This window comes from Ovis canadensis, chromosome 7 (assembly GCF_042477335.2).
Source record: "Ovis canadensis isolate MfBH-ARS-UI-01 breed Bighorn chromosome 7, ARS-UI_OviCan_v2, whole genome shotgun sequence".
Lineage (NCBI taxonomy): Eukaryota > Metazoa > Chordata > Mammalia > Artiodactyla > Bovidae > Ovis > Ovis canadensis.
The window spans coordinates 37,995,056-38,010,552 of record NC_091251.1 but is presented as its reverse complement, the minus strand read 5'-3'; the positions used below and the strand labels follow the sequence as shown (position 1 = coordinate 38,010,552).

General features: G+C 35.9%; 1 protein-coding gene across 1 annotated transcript; it reads right to left on the bottom strand.

The window, feature by feature from the left end:
* Window positions 1–2,915: 2,915 nt before the first annotated feature.
* Window positions 2,916–3,857, bottom strand: LOC138444122 (olfactory receptor 4K13-like). Its single transcript, XM_069597452.1, has one exon. The coding sequence runs from the start codon at window positions 3,855–3,857 to the stop codon at window positions 2,916–2,918; it is 942 nt and encodes a 313-aa protein (XP_069453553.1).
* Between the last annotated feature and the right edge of the window lie 11,640 nt (window positions 3,858–15,497).

Sequence of the window (15,497 nt, the reverse complement as noted above, 5' to 3'; positions counted from 1 at the left end):
TTTTCCATACACATGGTATTTTCCTTCACACATGCATAACCTCCCCTATTATCAACATCTTGCACTATGGTGCATTTGTTACAAATGATGAACCTACGCTGACATATAGCTGTCACTCAAAATCCATACTTCACACTATAGTTAACTCTTGATTGCACATTGGATGGATTGGGACAAATCTATAATGATATATAGACATTATTATAGAATCATATGGGTTAGTTTCATTGCCATAAAATCCCCTCCGTTCCATCTAGTCTTTCTTTTTCCCCCCGTTCACTGACAGCTAGAGACCTTTTCCCTGTCTCTGTAGTTTTTCCTTTTCCAGAATATCACATGATTAGACTTACACAATATGTAAACTTTTTAGATTGGCTTTTCATTTATCAATATGCATTTTTCTCCAAGCTTTTTCATGGCTTCATAGCTCATTTAACACTGAATAAAATTCCATTGTCTAGATGTACCATAGTTTATTTAACCATAAGCCTACTGAAGAACATCTTGGTTGGTTTCAAGTTTGGGTGCTTATAAAGAAAACTGCTCTGAACATCTGTGTGAATTTTTTTCTGGATAGTTTTCAGTGCATTTGGGTAAATACAAAGGAACATAACTGCTGAAGCATACTGTAAAAATATGCTTAGTTTTGTAAGAAACCACCAATTGTCTTCTGAGGTGGCTGTACCATTAGCATTCCCACCAGCATTGAATGAGAATTCTTGTGTTTCCACATCCTTGCCAGCACTTGGTGTCATCGGTATTCGGGAATTTGACCATTCTCATAACTGTGTAGTAGTGCTTTATTACTGTTTAATTTGCATGATCCTAATGATACATGATGTATGACTTCTTTGGTGAGGTGTTAGTTAAGGTCTTTGCCCATTTTCAGAATAGGATTGTTTATTTTCTTATTTTGAGTTTTAAGAGTTCTTTTTATATTTTGGATAGTGGTCCCTTTCGGATACGTATTTCACAAATCTGTTCTTCATCTGTGACTAGTGGTTTCGTTCTCTTGACATTGTCATTCAGAGAGTAGCATTTTTTTTTTTATTTTAATCAATCCAGCTTACCAATTCTGTCAGAGACTGTGCCTTTAGTGATATATCTGAGAAGTCATTGCTTAACCCAAAGTCATCTAGATTTCCTCCTATGTTATCTTCTATGAATTTTATAATTTTATATTTTATGTTGAATTCTGTGATCTATTTTGAGTTAATTATTGTGACGAGTGTAAAGTTTCTGTTTAGATTTTTTTTTGTATGTGAATGTCCATTTGTTGAAAGTCTATCTTGTATTATATCTGCTCACTTGTAAAATAAGTTGACTATATTTATGCAGGTCTATCATGATCCACTGATCTACCTATTCTCTCTCATATCGTTACCACAAGTTTTCATTTTACTCATTGTATTTTACAGTGCATTTTAATATCAGGAAAGACATGTTGATGCCTTAGTCATTCAGAATTTTCTTAGATATTCTGTATTTTTTAATGAAATAGAATTATTTTCTGAAGTTAAAACAAGTCCCAATGGGATCAATCAATGAAATATTAGAAACTCATGATAAACATAGGAGAAATGAACAGCTTTACAAAATTGAGCATTTTCATCCCTAAAGAATTTATGTACCTTTAAATCTATCATCTTTTATAGCTTACAACAAAGTTTTATCATCTTGATTATATGAATAATGCAACATTTTTATTAAATGAAATGTTACATATTTTGTAACATTTGTTTCTATAAAGTAATCTTTTTCCTTAACAAAAATATAGTCATATGCAATGTTATTATGTCTGTATAAAAAGTAAATGTCAGCACACTGAAATTTAATTTTTAATTTTATTTTTATAAGGAAATTCATAGACCACAGAGCAGTTGTATCATAGGCAAAAATCTTCTTTACCATATAAAGGCTCTTTGAGAGAGGAAGAGAGGGGGGAGGCATGAAAGCTGTGAAGGAAAGAAGGTAGGGAGAAATAGCAGAAAGTGCAAGAAGAGAGACAAAGAGGCAGAGAGAAAGGAGAAGGAGCAGAAAGCTCTTTCCACCATATTGAAAGCTCTTTATAGATGAATGGCAATTAATTAATGATTAATTAGTGGAGTTGAGTGGTCATCACTCTAAAATTTTCAGATTTTGCTATGTCCTTTGTGTAAATCTTTCAGAGGTTAAAAACTTTTAATGTTTAAAATATTTTAAAAATTCAGTCATAAATATCTGAATTTAGTTAAAAGAATATTAGTATTCAAGCTGTCTGGTATAGCAAGATACAGTGAGCAGTTTATGATTTTTATCTTTAATATTTCAGATAATATAGTGTTGAGAAAACTATTTGGGTTGCCAAAGAAAGTTTTGAAATATTATTTTCTAACTACATGATACTTTCTACTAAAGATGATTAGCTTATTGAAGCTATACAGTGAAAAATTATTTTCCAAATTGTCATTCAAATCATAACTCCTCTGTGGAGCTTCTATATGGTTGACATATATTGGTAGATTAATACTTGGTAAATTACTACATACAACATGAAAACTAAAAGTTACACTAAACATCGTATAATGTGCTTTCATTAAAATTTCATATTTTTACAGATTGATTCACTAAAATTTTTTATAAGAATAATTTTATTCATGGATTTTCATACTTAAGAAAATTTATATTATTTAAATACTTACTTATAATATTTTTATATGTACCTAAGACTCACTACCCCAAATAGCTCTGGAGGAGGAAATGGTAATCCTCTCCAGTATTCTTGCCTGGAAAATCCCATGGACAGTGGAGCCTGTTGAGCTACAGTCTATGGGGTAGCAAAAAGTTGGACATGACTGAAGCAGCTTACACACAGACACACACACACACACACAAATAGCAGAGAACATAAAATGATTGTTTGTAACAGACAATATTTAGTGGGCGAGCCCAGCACCAATATGCTGGTTGCTCAGTCTCTTAATGGCTGCCTTCATTTCCTGATTCCTCAGAGTGTAAATAAGTGGATTAAGGAGAGGAGTGATGATAGAGTAAAACACAGAAAGAAATTTATCTACAGAGTAACTGTTAAATGGGAAAGCATAGATGAAGATGGCAGGGCCAAAGAAGAGAGTGACTACAGTGATGTGAGCAGAGAGTGTGGACAGAGCCTTAGAGGATGTACTGGAGGAATGCTGCCAGATGGTGACAAGCATGACAACATAGGATATCAGCAAGAGAACGAAGCAGATCAGGGACAAGAGCCCACTGTTCATGACCACCAGGAGCTCTAGGATGTAAGTTTCAGTGCAGGCAAGCTTGATGACCAGGGGGAGGTCACAAAAAAAGCTGTCCAATACATTGGGACCACAGAAAGGCAAACCCACTGTGAAAACCATCTGGCTTGTAGTATGGATGAGCCCAATCACCCATGAGAGCAGTAGAAACCCAATGAGCACCCTGTGACTCATGATGGTCTTGTAGTGCAAGGGTTTGCATATGGCGACATACCTGTCGATGGCCATAGCTATCAGAAGAGCCATCTCTCCACCCCCAAAGAAGTGCATAAAGAACATCTGGGTCATGCAGCCCCACCAGGAGATGGTCTTGTGTTTTCTAAGGAAGTCTGAAATCACTTTGGGAGTTGCAGCAGAAGAAAGACATAAATCAAAAAATGATAAATTTGCCAGAAAGAAATACATGGGGGAGTGAAGATGGTTATCAACTATCACAGAGATGACAATGAGGAGGTTTCCTACTATGATGGCGACATAGACAAGAAAGAGGATTGCAAAAAAGAATACTTGAGTTTCTTGAGAAGCAGAAAGTCCCACCAAAATGAACTCAGAAACACTTGATCTGTTATTCAGGAGATCCATTCATCCTTCTGCAGAAGCTTTCTGAAAAGGGAAGACAAACAGGGCATGATAGGGACTAACAGGTCAGGGAACTTCATATTTACTCAAGCATTTTGCCTTTTATTCAGGGAAATAACAGTTTGGCAGTAGGACTGCTTTGTAGGTATTTTGCAGTTGGAGATACTTCACAGGACCATGAGACCATAAAAATGTGATGACTATGGACCAAATTAAATCAAATTTTCTCATGGTTAGTGCAAATCAAGTTCAGTTAGACACAGAAAATGTGTCTCCTTTCATGTTCAGTCCAGATCACACTGTGTAGAAACACTTAAACTATTAGAGTGACAAAGGAGAGTTTTCAAAATCTCCTGGAGGTAGATTTTTACCTTTTGTGAATCTCAAGAAGTATATTATGATATCCTCAGTATGCAGTAACAAGTTTACCTTACTAAAAAAGATATTATGAAGACCAATTCAAGCCTAAAGCAACATGAAGGAAATCAATAACAAAAATTATAGCAAAAATTAAATGTGGAATTCAGAGAAAGATAACAAAGGAAACAAGTGAAACCAAGACCTGGTTGTTTAAAAAAAAATGAATTAAAGCAATGATACTCTAAATAGGCTAAGAAAAAAGAGAAGATGCAATTTAGCAAAATCAGAAATGAAAGAGAATTCATCACTACTGGTCTACTCATCCTATAAACATTATGAGGATAGTAAATAACTCTAGAAAATAAATAAAAAATTATTGCCAAAAATCACATTATGTACATTATGCTTTCTGAAGTATATTGATTAAAGGCATGTGTTGTTGATAAAAAGTTAAGTATTGAGACAGCTCCATGGTTTACTTAGATCAAACCCTATTCATTTACACCTGAAACACCAGATTAACTCTCAAAAGTGCAGATACTCATTCACATATAAATCTTCCCTTTATGTGGCTATGTAAATAAGTTTATTCCATCTGTGCATTCTTACCCTGCATGCTGCATGCTGTCACTTCAGCTGTGTTCAACTCTGTGTGACCCTGTGGACGGTAGCCTGCCAAGCAAGAACACTGGAGTGGGTTGCTTTGCCTTCCTCCAGAGGATCTTTCTGATCCAGGGATATCAATTGCATCTCCTGCATTAGCAGGCAAGTGTTGCAAAATCCATGACCATTTTTATCTGATATTTGCTCTTTGACCCACATATTTTCATAAATACAATGAGTATGTAGAAATACCAAAAATACTGTTACTAAGGTCATGAGCTAGTGATGTAACCAGGGTAGTCCTGTTCAACTTTTCACTCAAAGAGATGTAAGGAGCAGGGTGACTGAATTGTTTACAATTGTGCATCTAAACAAACAAACTAAAATTATGATGAACTGTTTGAACAGAGTAGCAACTTTGGATAGTTACTTCTCACCTTTGAAACTGTTTCCTCTCATTGATTTTCCTTAAGGTTCCTTTAACCTTTTACTTTGTCAAGGATAGACAGAAGTCATAGATATTGTAGTGCTGATTGAGGTGGACTCTGCTAAGCTCAATTATTTAAAAAAAAAATACAATAAAAGGAAAAGTCAATATTTCATCTACATAAATTCACTTATTTCATTGCCTCCCCTGTTGATCTGATTTTAGCTCTATTGTTCAAGTTTAATTACAGGCTCAATGATCATCTCTAGTGCTTTTATTGCCTTTTTCAGAGCCTAGAGTCAGACCTAATGCCAAAAAGAGAATAAAATAGAATATATTTGATTATTTGTGTACCTTTAACCTGTTAATCACACAGTACAGTTTTCAGAGACATAGTATATCCAGTTGACCATAATGAACATTACATACACTTAGGTATGTAAGATTAATATCAGTAAGACACACATTTGATAAGTGGCCATACTCTAACCATTATGTTTGACACCATTACTTAGAGTAGCATAGAAACTTCATTCTTTCACGTGGTAGTCAGATAGAAAATGGAAATCTTTGATATGTGAATCATCATTCCTTCTTTGTGCTTTGTACTCTTAATGCAAGACAATGATTTTATCTAAGCTACAGCCGCTGGATCTTCTGTGTTTTTCTGAAGTATGCAAATAAGTAGATTTGAAGGTGCTCATTGACTTGGCAAACATCACATCCTAGACAGGATGATTCTTCTCTCTCTCTTTTTCGTTTTTTACAAACTCAGTTCAGTTCAGTTCAGTTCAGTCACTCAGTCGCGTGAGACTCTTTGTGACTCCATGAACCTCAGCATGCCAGGCGTCCCTGTCCATCACCAACTCCCGGAGTTTACCCAAACTCATGTCCATTGAGTCAGTGATGCGATCCAATCATCTCATCCTCTGTCGACCCCTTCTCCCCCTGCCCTCAATCTTTCCCAACATCAGGGTCTTTTCCAATGAGTCAGCTCTTCTCATCAGGTGGCCAAAGTATTGGAGTTTCAGCTTCACCATCAGTCCTCCCAATGAACACCCAGGACTGATCTCCTTTAGGATGGACTGGTTGGATCTCCTTGCAGTCCAATGGACTCTCAAGAGTCTTCTCCAACACCACAGATCAAAAGAATCAATTCTTTGGTGCTCAGCTTTCTTTATAGTCCAGCTCTCATACCCATTCGTGACCACTGGAAAAACTACGTTTGTTTAAACACATGGTCATGTTCAGACTGCTGTCACTGGATAGTTTGTCATAAGTTCCTCTCCATAATTCTAAACAGGTGTAATGAAAGCATCAATATTTTGTATGTGTTGAAACTCTATGACTGTCCAAGCCATGAATCAGGCATTTTATTCTTGCAGTTTTGTTACCTATCTCCCTTAAAAAATAACTGCATCCCTAAAAACAAGTATTCAAATTCCTCTATATTATGTAGTAGCTCAAACAATAAAATCATTTAATCTGATCAGGGTAGCCAAACAATTAAAATATCTTGAAAACATAAAAAAGAATAATTGTTCTCTAAGAAGTTGTTCTCTGAGAATAATATTCTAAGAATATTTCTAAGAATATTACTCTCTAAGAATAATTTCTTTGGCCTGGATTGCTGCCTTGCTGCTGCTGCTAAGTTGCTTCAGTCATGTCAGACTCTGTGCAACCCCATAGACGGCAGCCCACTAGGCTCCTCTGTCCCTGGGATTCTCTAGGCAAGAAAGAATACTGGAGTGGGTTGCCATTTCCTTCTCCAATGCATGAAAGTGAAAAGTGAAAGTCGTGCCCGACTCTTAGCGACCCCATGGACTGCAGCCCACCAGGCTCCTCCATCCATGGGATTTTCCAGGCAAGAGTATTGAAGTGGGTTGCCATTGCCTTCTCTGATTGCTGCCTTGCTGCTGCTGCTGCTAAGTCACTTCAGTCGTGTCCGACTCTGTGAGACCCCATAGATGGCAGCCCACCAGGCTCCGCCCTCCCTGGGATTCTCCAGGCAAGAGTACTGGAGTGGGTTGGCATTGCCTTCTCTGATCGCTGCCTTAATTCCCAGTAAATATGGTTAGAGTGATTTTTATATTTTTTCCACTTATATAAAGATAAGATTTGTTCCAGTGCAGTTTCACTCTTCAACCCTCACCTGTTATTATCTTGGCATTTAACTTTGTCATTTACTGACACATTTATATCATAAATGAACTAGCGTGATAGGTGTGTTGTATAAGTAGAGTAACACATCAGGATTACGTAACCTACCAGTTGCACTTGTACTTTAGAAGTAACGTCACTATGAAATCCTGAATGCTCGGTTATTATCCAGTGATTCTATTTTCTGCTCTGGACTTCAAACTGCTCAATATATAAATGTATCCCTTAATAGGAGGTATAAAGGAGAAAACTCCCTTGATTGTTTCAGAGTCCTCAGAGACTGGCAGTAAAAAGTAACTGGGATTGTTAAAAGAGACTTTTGCCGTTACATAAATTGAGACACCATTTTTCAATTCTCAAATTGACAATATTTTAAAGGCTGCAATAGATAATCAAGGGGGTTTTGGAAGCTGTCACTAGTTGTGAATTGTGGAATTTTTGTATAGTTTTTTTTGTTGTTGTTGTTGTTTGTACTTTAATGTCTAAAATAAGCATTAAGAAATGTTATATTTAGGCAAATATGTATATTCTAGGTGACTTTAACTGTTGAAAATTATTAAGGTTGAGAATGTCACATTTAAACTCAAATCTGTTGAAATTTATTGAGAAATGATATAAGGAAGTTTTCCATCATTCCAACAAAATAGTACTCCACTAACAATTTGTTATGCATATACAAATTTGTAGATGGATCAGGTTCTTTTTTGGGTCTGCTCATTTTATTCCTTGTCTTGGCTGTTAACTTTTGAGGAAGTCCTATGCACTTTATTTTTACTCATTATGTTTGATGGTATATTTTAGTGTTTGTTAGAAAGAGCATGTCCTTTCTCATTGCTTTATTCATTCAAAGAGTTCTTGTATGTTTTTATATCTTTTTATTCTAAATTAAGTTGATTTATTTTCTAAAATTAAAACAAGTTTTACTAGTCATTTTGATATCACAATATTAAACATAAAATGTAGAAAAAATTAAGAGAATTACAAAATTGAGTATTCTAGGAAATTCTTACATCCCTTTAAATATTTATTATCATGACACAGCAAAATTTTGTCATATTTGTTATTTCAACACATTTTTTGGTAACACATTTCTGTTAAATCTAATTGTGCATATTTTGTACTTAAGTGCTACACTTAATATTGGGTTTTGCCCTAACATGATTGATCTTACTGTGACTGTTTTTATTTTACATACATAGGTGGTAAATGGTATCATTGCTGACATCTTATTTCTAATAGTTTTTCTACTACTTTCTCTTCTTTGTATCAGGTTAATGATAAAATGATCTCCAAATATTAATATTTTTTCTATTACTTATCTTGTTAACTAAAATTTTCTAGCAATACTGAGTAACAGTGACAATAACTGCTATGGGCAAAACTTGTTAGCTTCCCAACCATGACTTTCTTTTTTCTTGATAATGACACCTCATTTTCTTGGGATTAGTTGCCTATGTACTCCATGAAGCCTCAAACTCTATAAAAAGCTGCATCTCACTAACCAAGGTCAATCCCAACTCGACTATTCTCCTCACCAGTATCTAGTTTAGCCATGACTGTAGACCATGTAGCAGAGACTGCTATTATCTGCTGTGTGGCCTTCTCCTGTTCTTCATTTATAACAGATACCTCAATTCATTTACAGACATTGTACAGCCTCCCTTGTAATTAGAATTGGTAAATAGCATGAAATAAAACAATATTATCATGTGGCTACTTGGTTGAAATTCCCTATAAGGGCTGACTCATCAAAAAGTTATGCTCTTTGCCTCTTGCTAACCCTATATAATCCAAGTCTATGACCCGAACAGTAATGCTGAATAAGCTGGAGTTGAATGGTTCTATGAAGATTACAAGACCTTCTAGAATTAACACCCCCAAAAGATGTCCATTCCATTACTGGAATACAAAAGTAGGAAGTCAAGAAACACCTGGAGTAACAGGCAAATTTGGCCTTGAAGTACAGAATAAGCAGGGCAAAGGCTAATAGAGTTTTGCCAAGAGAACACACTAGTCATAGCAAACACCCTCTTCCAACAACACAAGAGAAGACTCTACACGTGGACATCACCAGATGGCCAACACCAAAATCAGACAGATTATATTCTTTGCAGCCAAAGATGGAGAAGCTCTATACAGTCAGCAAAAACAAGAGCAGAAGCTGACTGTGGCTCAGATCATGAACTCCTTATTGCCGAATTCAGACTTAAATTGAAGAAAGTGGGGAAAACCACTAGACCATTCAGGTATGACCTAAATCAAATCCCTTATGATTATACAGTGGAAGAGAGAAATATATTTAAGGGACAGAGTGCTTGATGAACTTTAGATGGAGGTTCTTGACACTGTACAGGAGACAGAGATCAAGACCATCCCCAAGAAAAAGAAAGCAAAAAAGCAAAATGACTGTCTGAGGAGGTCTTACAAATTGCTGTGAAAAGAAGAGAAGCAAAAAGTAAAGGGGAAAAGGAAAGATATACCCATTTGAATGCAGAGTTCCAAAGAATAGCAAGGAGAGATAAGAAAGCATTCTTCAGTGATCAATGCAAAGAAATAGAGGAAAACAATAGAATGGGAAAGACTAGAGATCTCTTCGAGAAAATTAGAGATACCAAGGGAACATTTCATGCAAAGATGGGCTCGATAAAGGACAGAAATGGTATGGACCTAACAGAAGCAGAAGATATTAAGAAGAGGTGGCAAGAATACACAGAAGAACCGTACAAAAAAGATCTTCATGACCCAGATAATCATGATGGTGTGATCACTCACCTAGAGCCAGACATCCTGGAATGTGAAGTCAAGTGGGCCTTAGGAAGCATCACTATGAACAAAACTAGTGGAGGTGATGGAATTCCACTTGAGTTATTTCAAATTCTGGAAGATGATGCTGTGAAAGTGCTGCACTCAATATGCCAGCAAATTTGGAAAACTCAGCAGTGTCCACAGGACTGGGAAAGGTCAGTTTTCATTCTAATCGCAAAGAAAGGCAATGCCAAAGAATGCTCAAACTACCACACAATTGCAGTCATCTCACATGCTAGTAAAGTAATGCTCAAAATTCTCCAAGCCAGGCTTCAGCAATATGTGAACCATGAACTTCCAGATGTTCAAGCTGGTTTTAGAAAAGGCAGAGGAACCAGAGATCAAATTGCCAACATCCGCTGGATCATGGAAAAAGAAAGAGAATTCCAGAAAAACATCTGTTTTTGCTTTATTGACTATGCCAAAGCCTTTGACTGTGTGGATCACAATAAACTGTGGAAAATTCTGAAAGAGATGGGAGTACTAGATCACCTGACCTGCCTCTTGAGAAACCTGTATGCAGGTCAGGAAGCAATAGTTAGAACTGGACATGGAAAAACAGACTGGTTTCCAAATAGGAAAAGGAGTACGTCAAGGCTGTATATTGTCACCCTGCTCATTTAACTTATATGCAGAGTACATCATGAGAAACACTGGGCTGGAAGAAGCACAAACTGGAATCAAGATTGCCAGGGAAATATCAATAACCTCATATGCAGATAACACCGCCCTTATCATAGAAAGTGAGGAAAAACTAAAGAGCTTCTTGATGAAAGTGAAAGAGGAGAGTGAAACAGTTGGCTTAAAACTCAACATTCAGATAACTAAGATCATAGCATCCAGTCCCATTATTTCATGGCAAATAGATTAGAAAACAGTGGAAACAGTGTCAGACTTTATTTTGGGGGGCTCCAAAATCACTTCAGATGGTGACTGCAGCCATGAAATTAAAAGACGCTTACTCCTTGGAAGGAAAGTTATGACCAACCTAGATAGCATATTCAAAAGCAGAGACATTACTTTGTCAACAAAGGTCCATCTAGTCAAGCCTATGGTTTTTCCAGTAGTCGTATATGGATGTGAGAGTTGTACTATGAAGAAAGTTAAGCGCCAAAGAATTGATGCTTTTGAACTGTGATGTTGGAGAAGACTCTTGAGAGCCCCTTGGACTGCAAAGAGATCCAACCAGTCTATCCTAAAGGAGATCAGTCCTGGGTGTTCATTGGAAAGACTGATGTTGAAGCTGAAAGCAATACTTTGGCCACCTGATGCAAAGAACTGACTCATTTGAAAAGACCCTGATGCTGGGAAAGACTGAGGGCAGGAGGAAAAGGGGTGACAGAGGATGAGATGGTTGGATTGCATCACCAACTGAATGGACATGAGTTTGGGTAAACTCCGTGAGTTGTTGATGGACAGAGAGGCCTGGCTTGCTGAGGTTCATGGGATGGCAGAGAGTCGGAAATGACTGAGCAAATGAACTGAATTAAACCCTGTTTTCTCAGGTCTAATTTGGAAAAGTGTTTGTCTTAAAGCTAATCTGAAACACTGTGAATATTTATAGTCAAATAATGTTAATAAATATTTTAAGCAGAATTAATTTGATTACTCAAGTGGCACAATGACTGAGATGATACAAGCCTTTGACCATCATTACTCTTGAGGACATATGAAATGTTCAAAATAAGACGAGTTTTATTATGATATGTTAGTTAGTTAAGCTTAGTTTTCAGCAAGAGATTCAAGAGTTGACTAATGAGCAGATATCTACTGGCCTTATCATTTACTGCATAACAGAGAAGGTACTGTGCTGGCTGGTAGAGCATTAGAGTAATCATTCGCTATCACTTTTTTTTTTTTGCTATCACATTTGAACCATCCATTTTTATATTGCATCCTGCTGTCTTGGGATAGCATTCTCTAACATACACTCTACCAGTGATTATTATGTTATTTTGTCCTAAGTTCCCCTATAGGAAGAATCTGTAGAATTTGTATTTTTTCCCCCCACAACTTTAGACTCTGTAGTTCTGGAAGCTCTGGGACATGCTTTCACCAGAAGATGCATTAAGATTTCTCTTAACTTCAACTTATTGCTGCCACTCAGTAACTACATTTTCCTTTCCCAAAGACTCAAAGGCAAGGAAAGGTGCCACAGCCTTATAAAGAGTAATTTACCTTGGTCATCAAGAGAAGCAGTAGTACTACAGTATAAATGGTTGAGCCATTGAGGATATTAAAAAAGTCCAAATTGAAACATGGGATTGAACTATTCTGTTTGTGAGATGAAAATGCATTGAATGGTATTAATGACAGAGATGACATTTCAGAAAAAAGATTAGTGCACTTGAAATTACCAATAGAACTATAACATGGAGAGAATAAAAGATAATTTTTATTATATGTCTCTTTAAAAAGTAAATAATTTTGCAAAGAAAAAGTAATAATAATGTGTTGTTGAATGTATTAGCTCAGTAAGAAAATAGTAGACATTGAATATACAACACAATTATAAAAGCAGTGAGGAGGTAAATGGAAGTATGCTGCTGTAGCTTTCTCATATGACACACAGAAATATATAATTTCCAAATTAGACAATTATAAGATGTACAGTATATATTTATAACCCTAAAAACCACAGGAAAAAGATAACTAAGTCAACATTATTAGTATGAATAAATATGTTAATAATAGAAAATACTTAAATATTTCCCCCAAAACAGAAAAAACAAAATCAGAAAAAAATGGGTGAAACAAATATAAAATAGAATGTTTTGTCAGTTTTAACCAAACTGCACCTATAATCATAATATATATAAATGGCTTCAGTTCAGTTCAGTTCAGTTCAGTGGCTCAGTCGTGTCCGACTCTTTGCGACCCCATGAGTTGCAGCACGCAAGGCCTCCCTGTCCATCACCAGCTCCTGGAGTTCACTCAAACTCACATCCATCAAGTCGGTGATGCCATCCAGCCATCTGATCCTCGGTCGTCCCCTTCTCCTCCTGCCCCCAATCCCTCCCAGCATCAGTCTTTTCCAATGAGTCAACACTTTACATGAGGTGGCCAAAGTACGGGAGTTTCAGCTTTAACATCATTCCTTCCAAAGAACACCCAGGACTGATCTCCAGAATGGACTGGTTGGATATCCCTGCAGTCCAAGGGACTCTCAAGAGTCTTCTCCAACACCACAGTGCAAAAGCATCAAGTCTTTGGGGCTCAGCTTTCTTCACAGTTCAACAAATGGCTTAATAACTCAATTAAACACAGAGATTGTCATATTGGATAAAATATATGTTACAGACAAGAAGCCATCATTAAAATAAAGATACATAGATTAAAAGTAAAAGGACAGAAAAAGAAAATATACTAATATGTTATTGTTTAATTAAACTGTGATGTGTTGCTTTACTTCTGCTGCTATAAAAAATTACCACGGACTTAGCAACTTAAAATAGCCATAATTTATTATCTTACAATTTTTAGGTCAGAAATCTGATGCAGTTTCACTGGGTTAAATTCATAGGGTTGGCAGAGTTGCATTTCTTTCTGTAAGATATAGGAGAGAATTCATTTCCTTGTGTGTGTGTGTGTGTGTGTGTGTGTGTGTGTGTGTGTGTTAGTAACTCAGTCTGACTCTTTGCAACCCAAGGACAGTAGCCCTCCAGGCCTCAGCCTCTCTGTCCATGGAATTCTCCAGTCATAATACTGGAGTGGGTTACAATTCCTTTCTCCAAAGGATCTATCTTCCCCACCCAGGGGTTGAATGCATTCTCCCACATTGCAGGCAGATTCTTTACCATCTGAGCTACCAGGGAAGCCCTCATTTCTTTGCTTTTTTCAATTAAACCAAAAGAAAGCAGAAAAAAATAGAGCAAAAACAACAACAACAAAAAAAAAACATCTGGCAGGAAAACAAATTTTAATCTAACCATATCAATAATAATATCATTAAATATAAGTGATCTTTCATTTTTCACTATTGTACTGCATTTATACATGTATATACATATGTCGTGTATATATGTCCCATGAGATAGCTACTATTTTTTATACAGTCAGTTTTTAGTGTGTACTTATTTTAACATGTATCAACATAGTTGACAATCTGCTTCTATATCCCCCAGCTTTATGATTGTTATGAGCACAGTATCTTGTTTTATACAGCAGTTTGTTGGCAATGTTTTGGGATTATCGCTGAGTACCATACCAAAATATACCTTTACAGCACTTTCCATGATTTGTAAGCACCTAATGCCTTATATTACCTTATTTAAAATATAACCAGAAAAGTTAACTATCTGTAACCAAATAATGACTTATACACCAAATACCTATCATTATTGCATTAAGTGAAAAGATTTTGCATGAACTCAAATTCCTTTCTAAGATTAAAAAAAAACCATTATGAATAACCACAAAACTTTCCAAAACTTTGAAATATGAAGTTAAACTGTTTTATGACCATTTTCCATAGGATATAACAGCTTTCGTTACTTCACTCCACCAAATTAGGAACAAAAACTACATCTTTAAGTGTCCATTAAAATCATGTAACAGCATGACACTTTGTACTTAATGATATTTTACTACACAAAACCCTCTATAGAATCTCGAGAATCCTGCTTTAAATCAAATAGGAAACAGTCACTTTTTTACTTAATACATTTTTTGGCCTCTCTTTGAAATTTGAATAGATTGAAGATCTTTTTATCACTTAAAATATGTGATTTTCTTGTACCAATCTCTCTAGCTTCAATTTCTGCCACTTTCACACTAACTATGCTACAGCTGGTCTATTTTTCTTTATAATTTTCAAATGTATCAGACTTATAAGATCTTTGTGTCCTTGTATTAGTCATCCTCTCTGCCTAAAATATTTAATCCCCATGGTTATTGCATGGTTGTTTCTTTCAAATCATCTGGATATCAGCTAAATAACACTCAATATCTTGCTTAACAACCAAAAATAAAGTAACTATCATCTCTCAGTCAAACTCTAACATGACATTATTTTTAATTAGCTTCAGAGTATTCAGACATTGTGGGTTTTTTTTTTTTTCCAGTTTAATAGTATAACCTATCTTTATCCACTCAAATATAGTCCCAGCAGATCTGGAATCTTACCTGTCCTGTTCATATACTTACAATAAAGCCTGAAACCTGAAAGTGTCTAATAAATACATTATTTGCTAAATGATTGATTGATTCTGTGCATTAATGAATAAATAACTTATTTAATTTCAAATGAACTTACTCCCCTCCTTGGTTTTCCAGTCTTTCCATTGCAT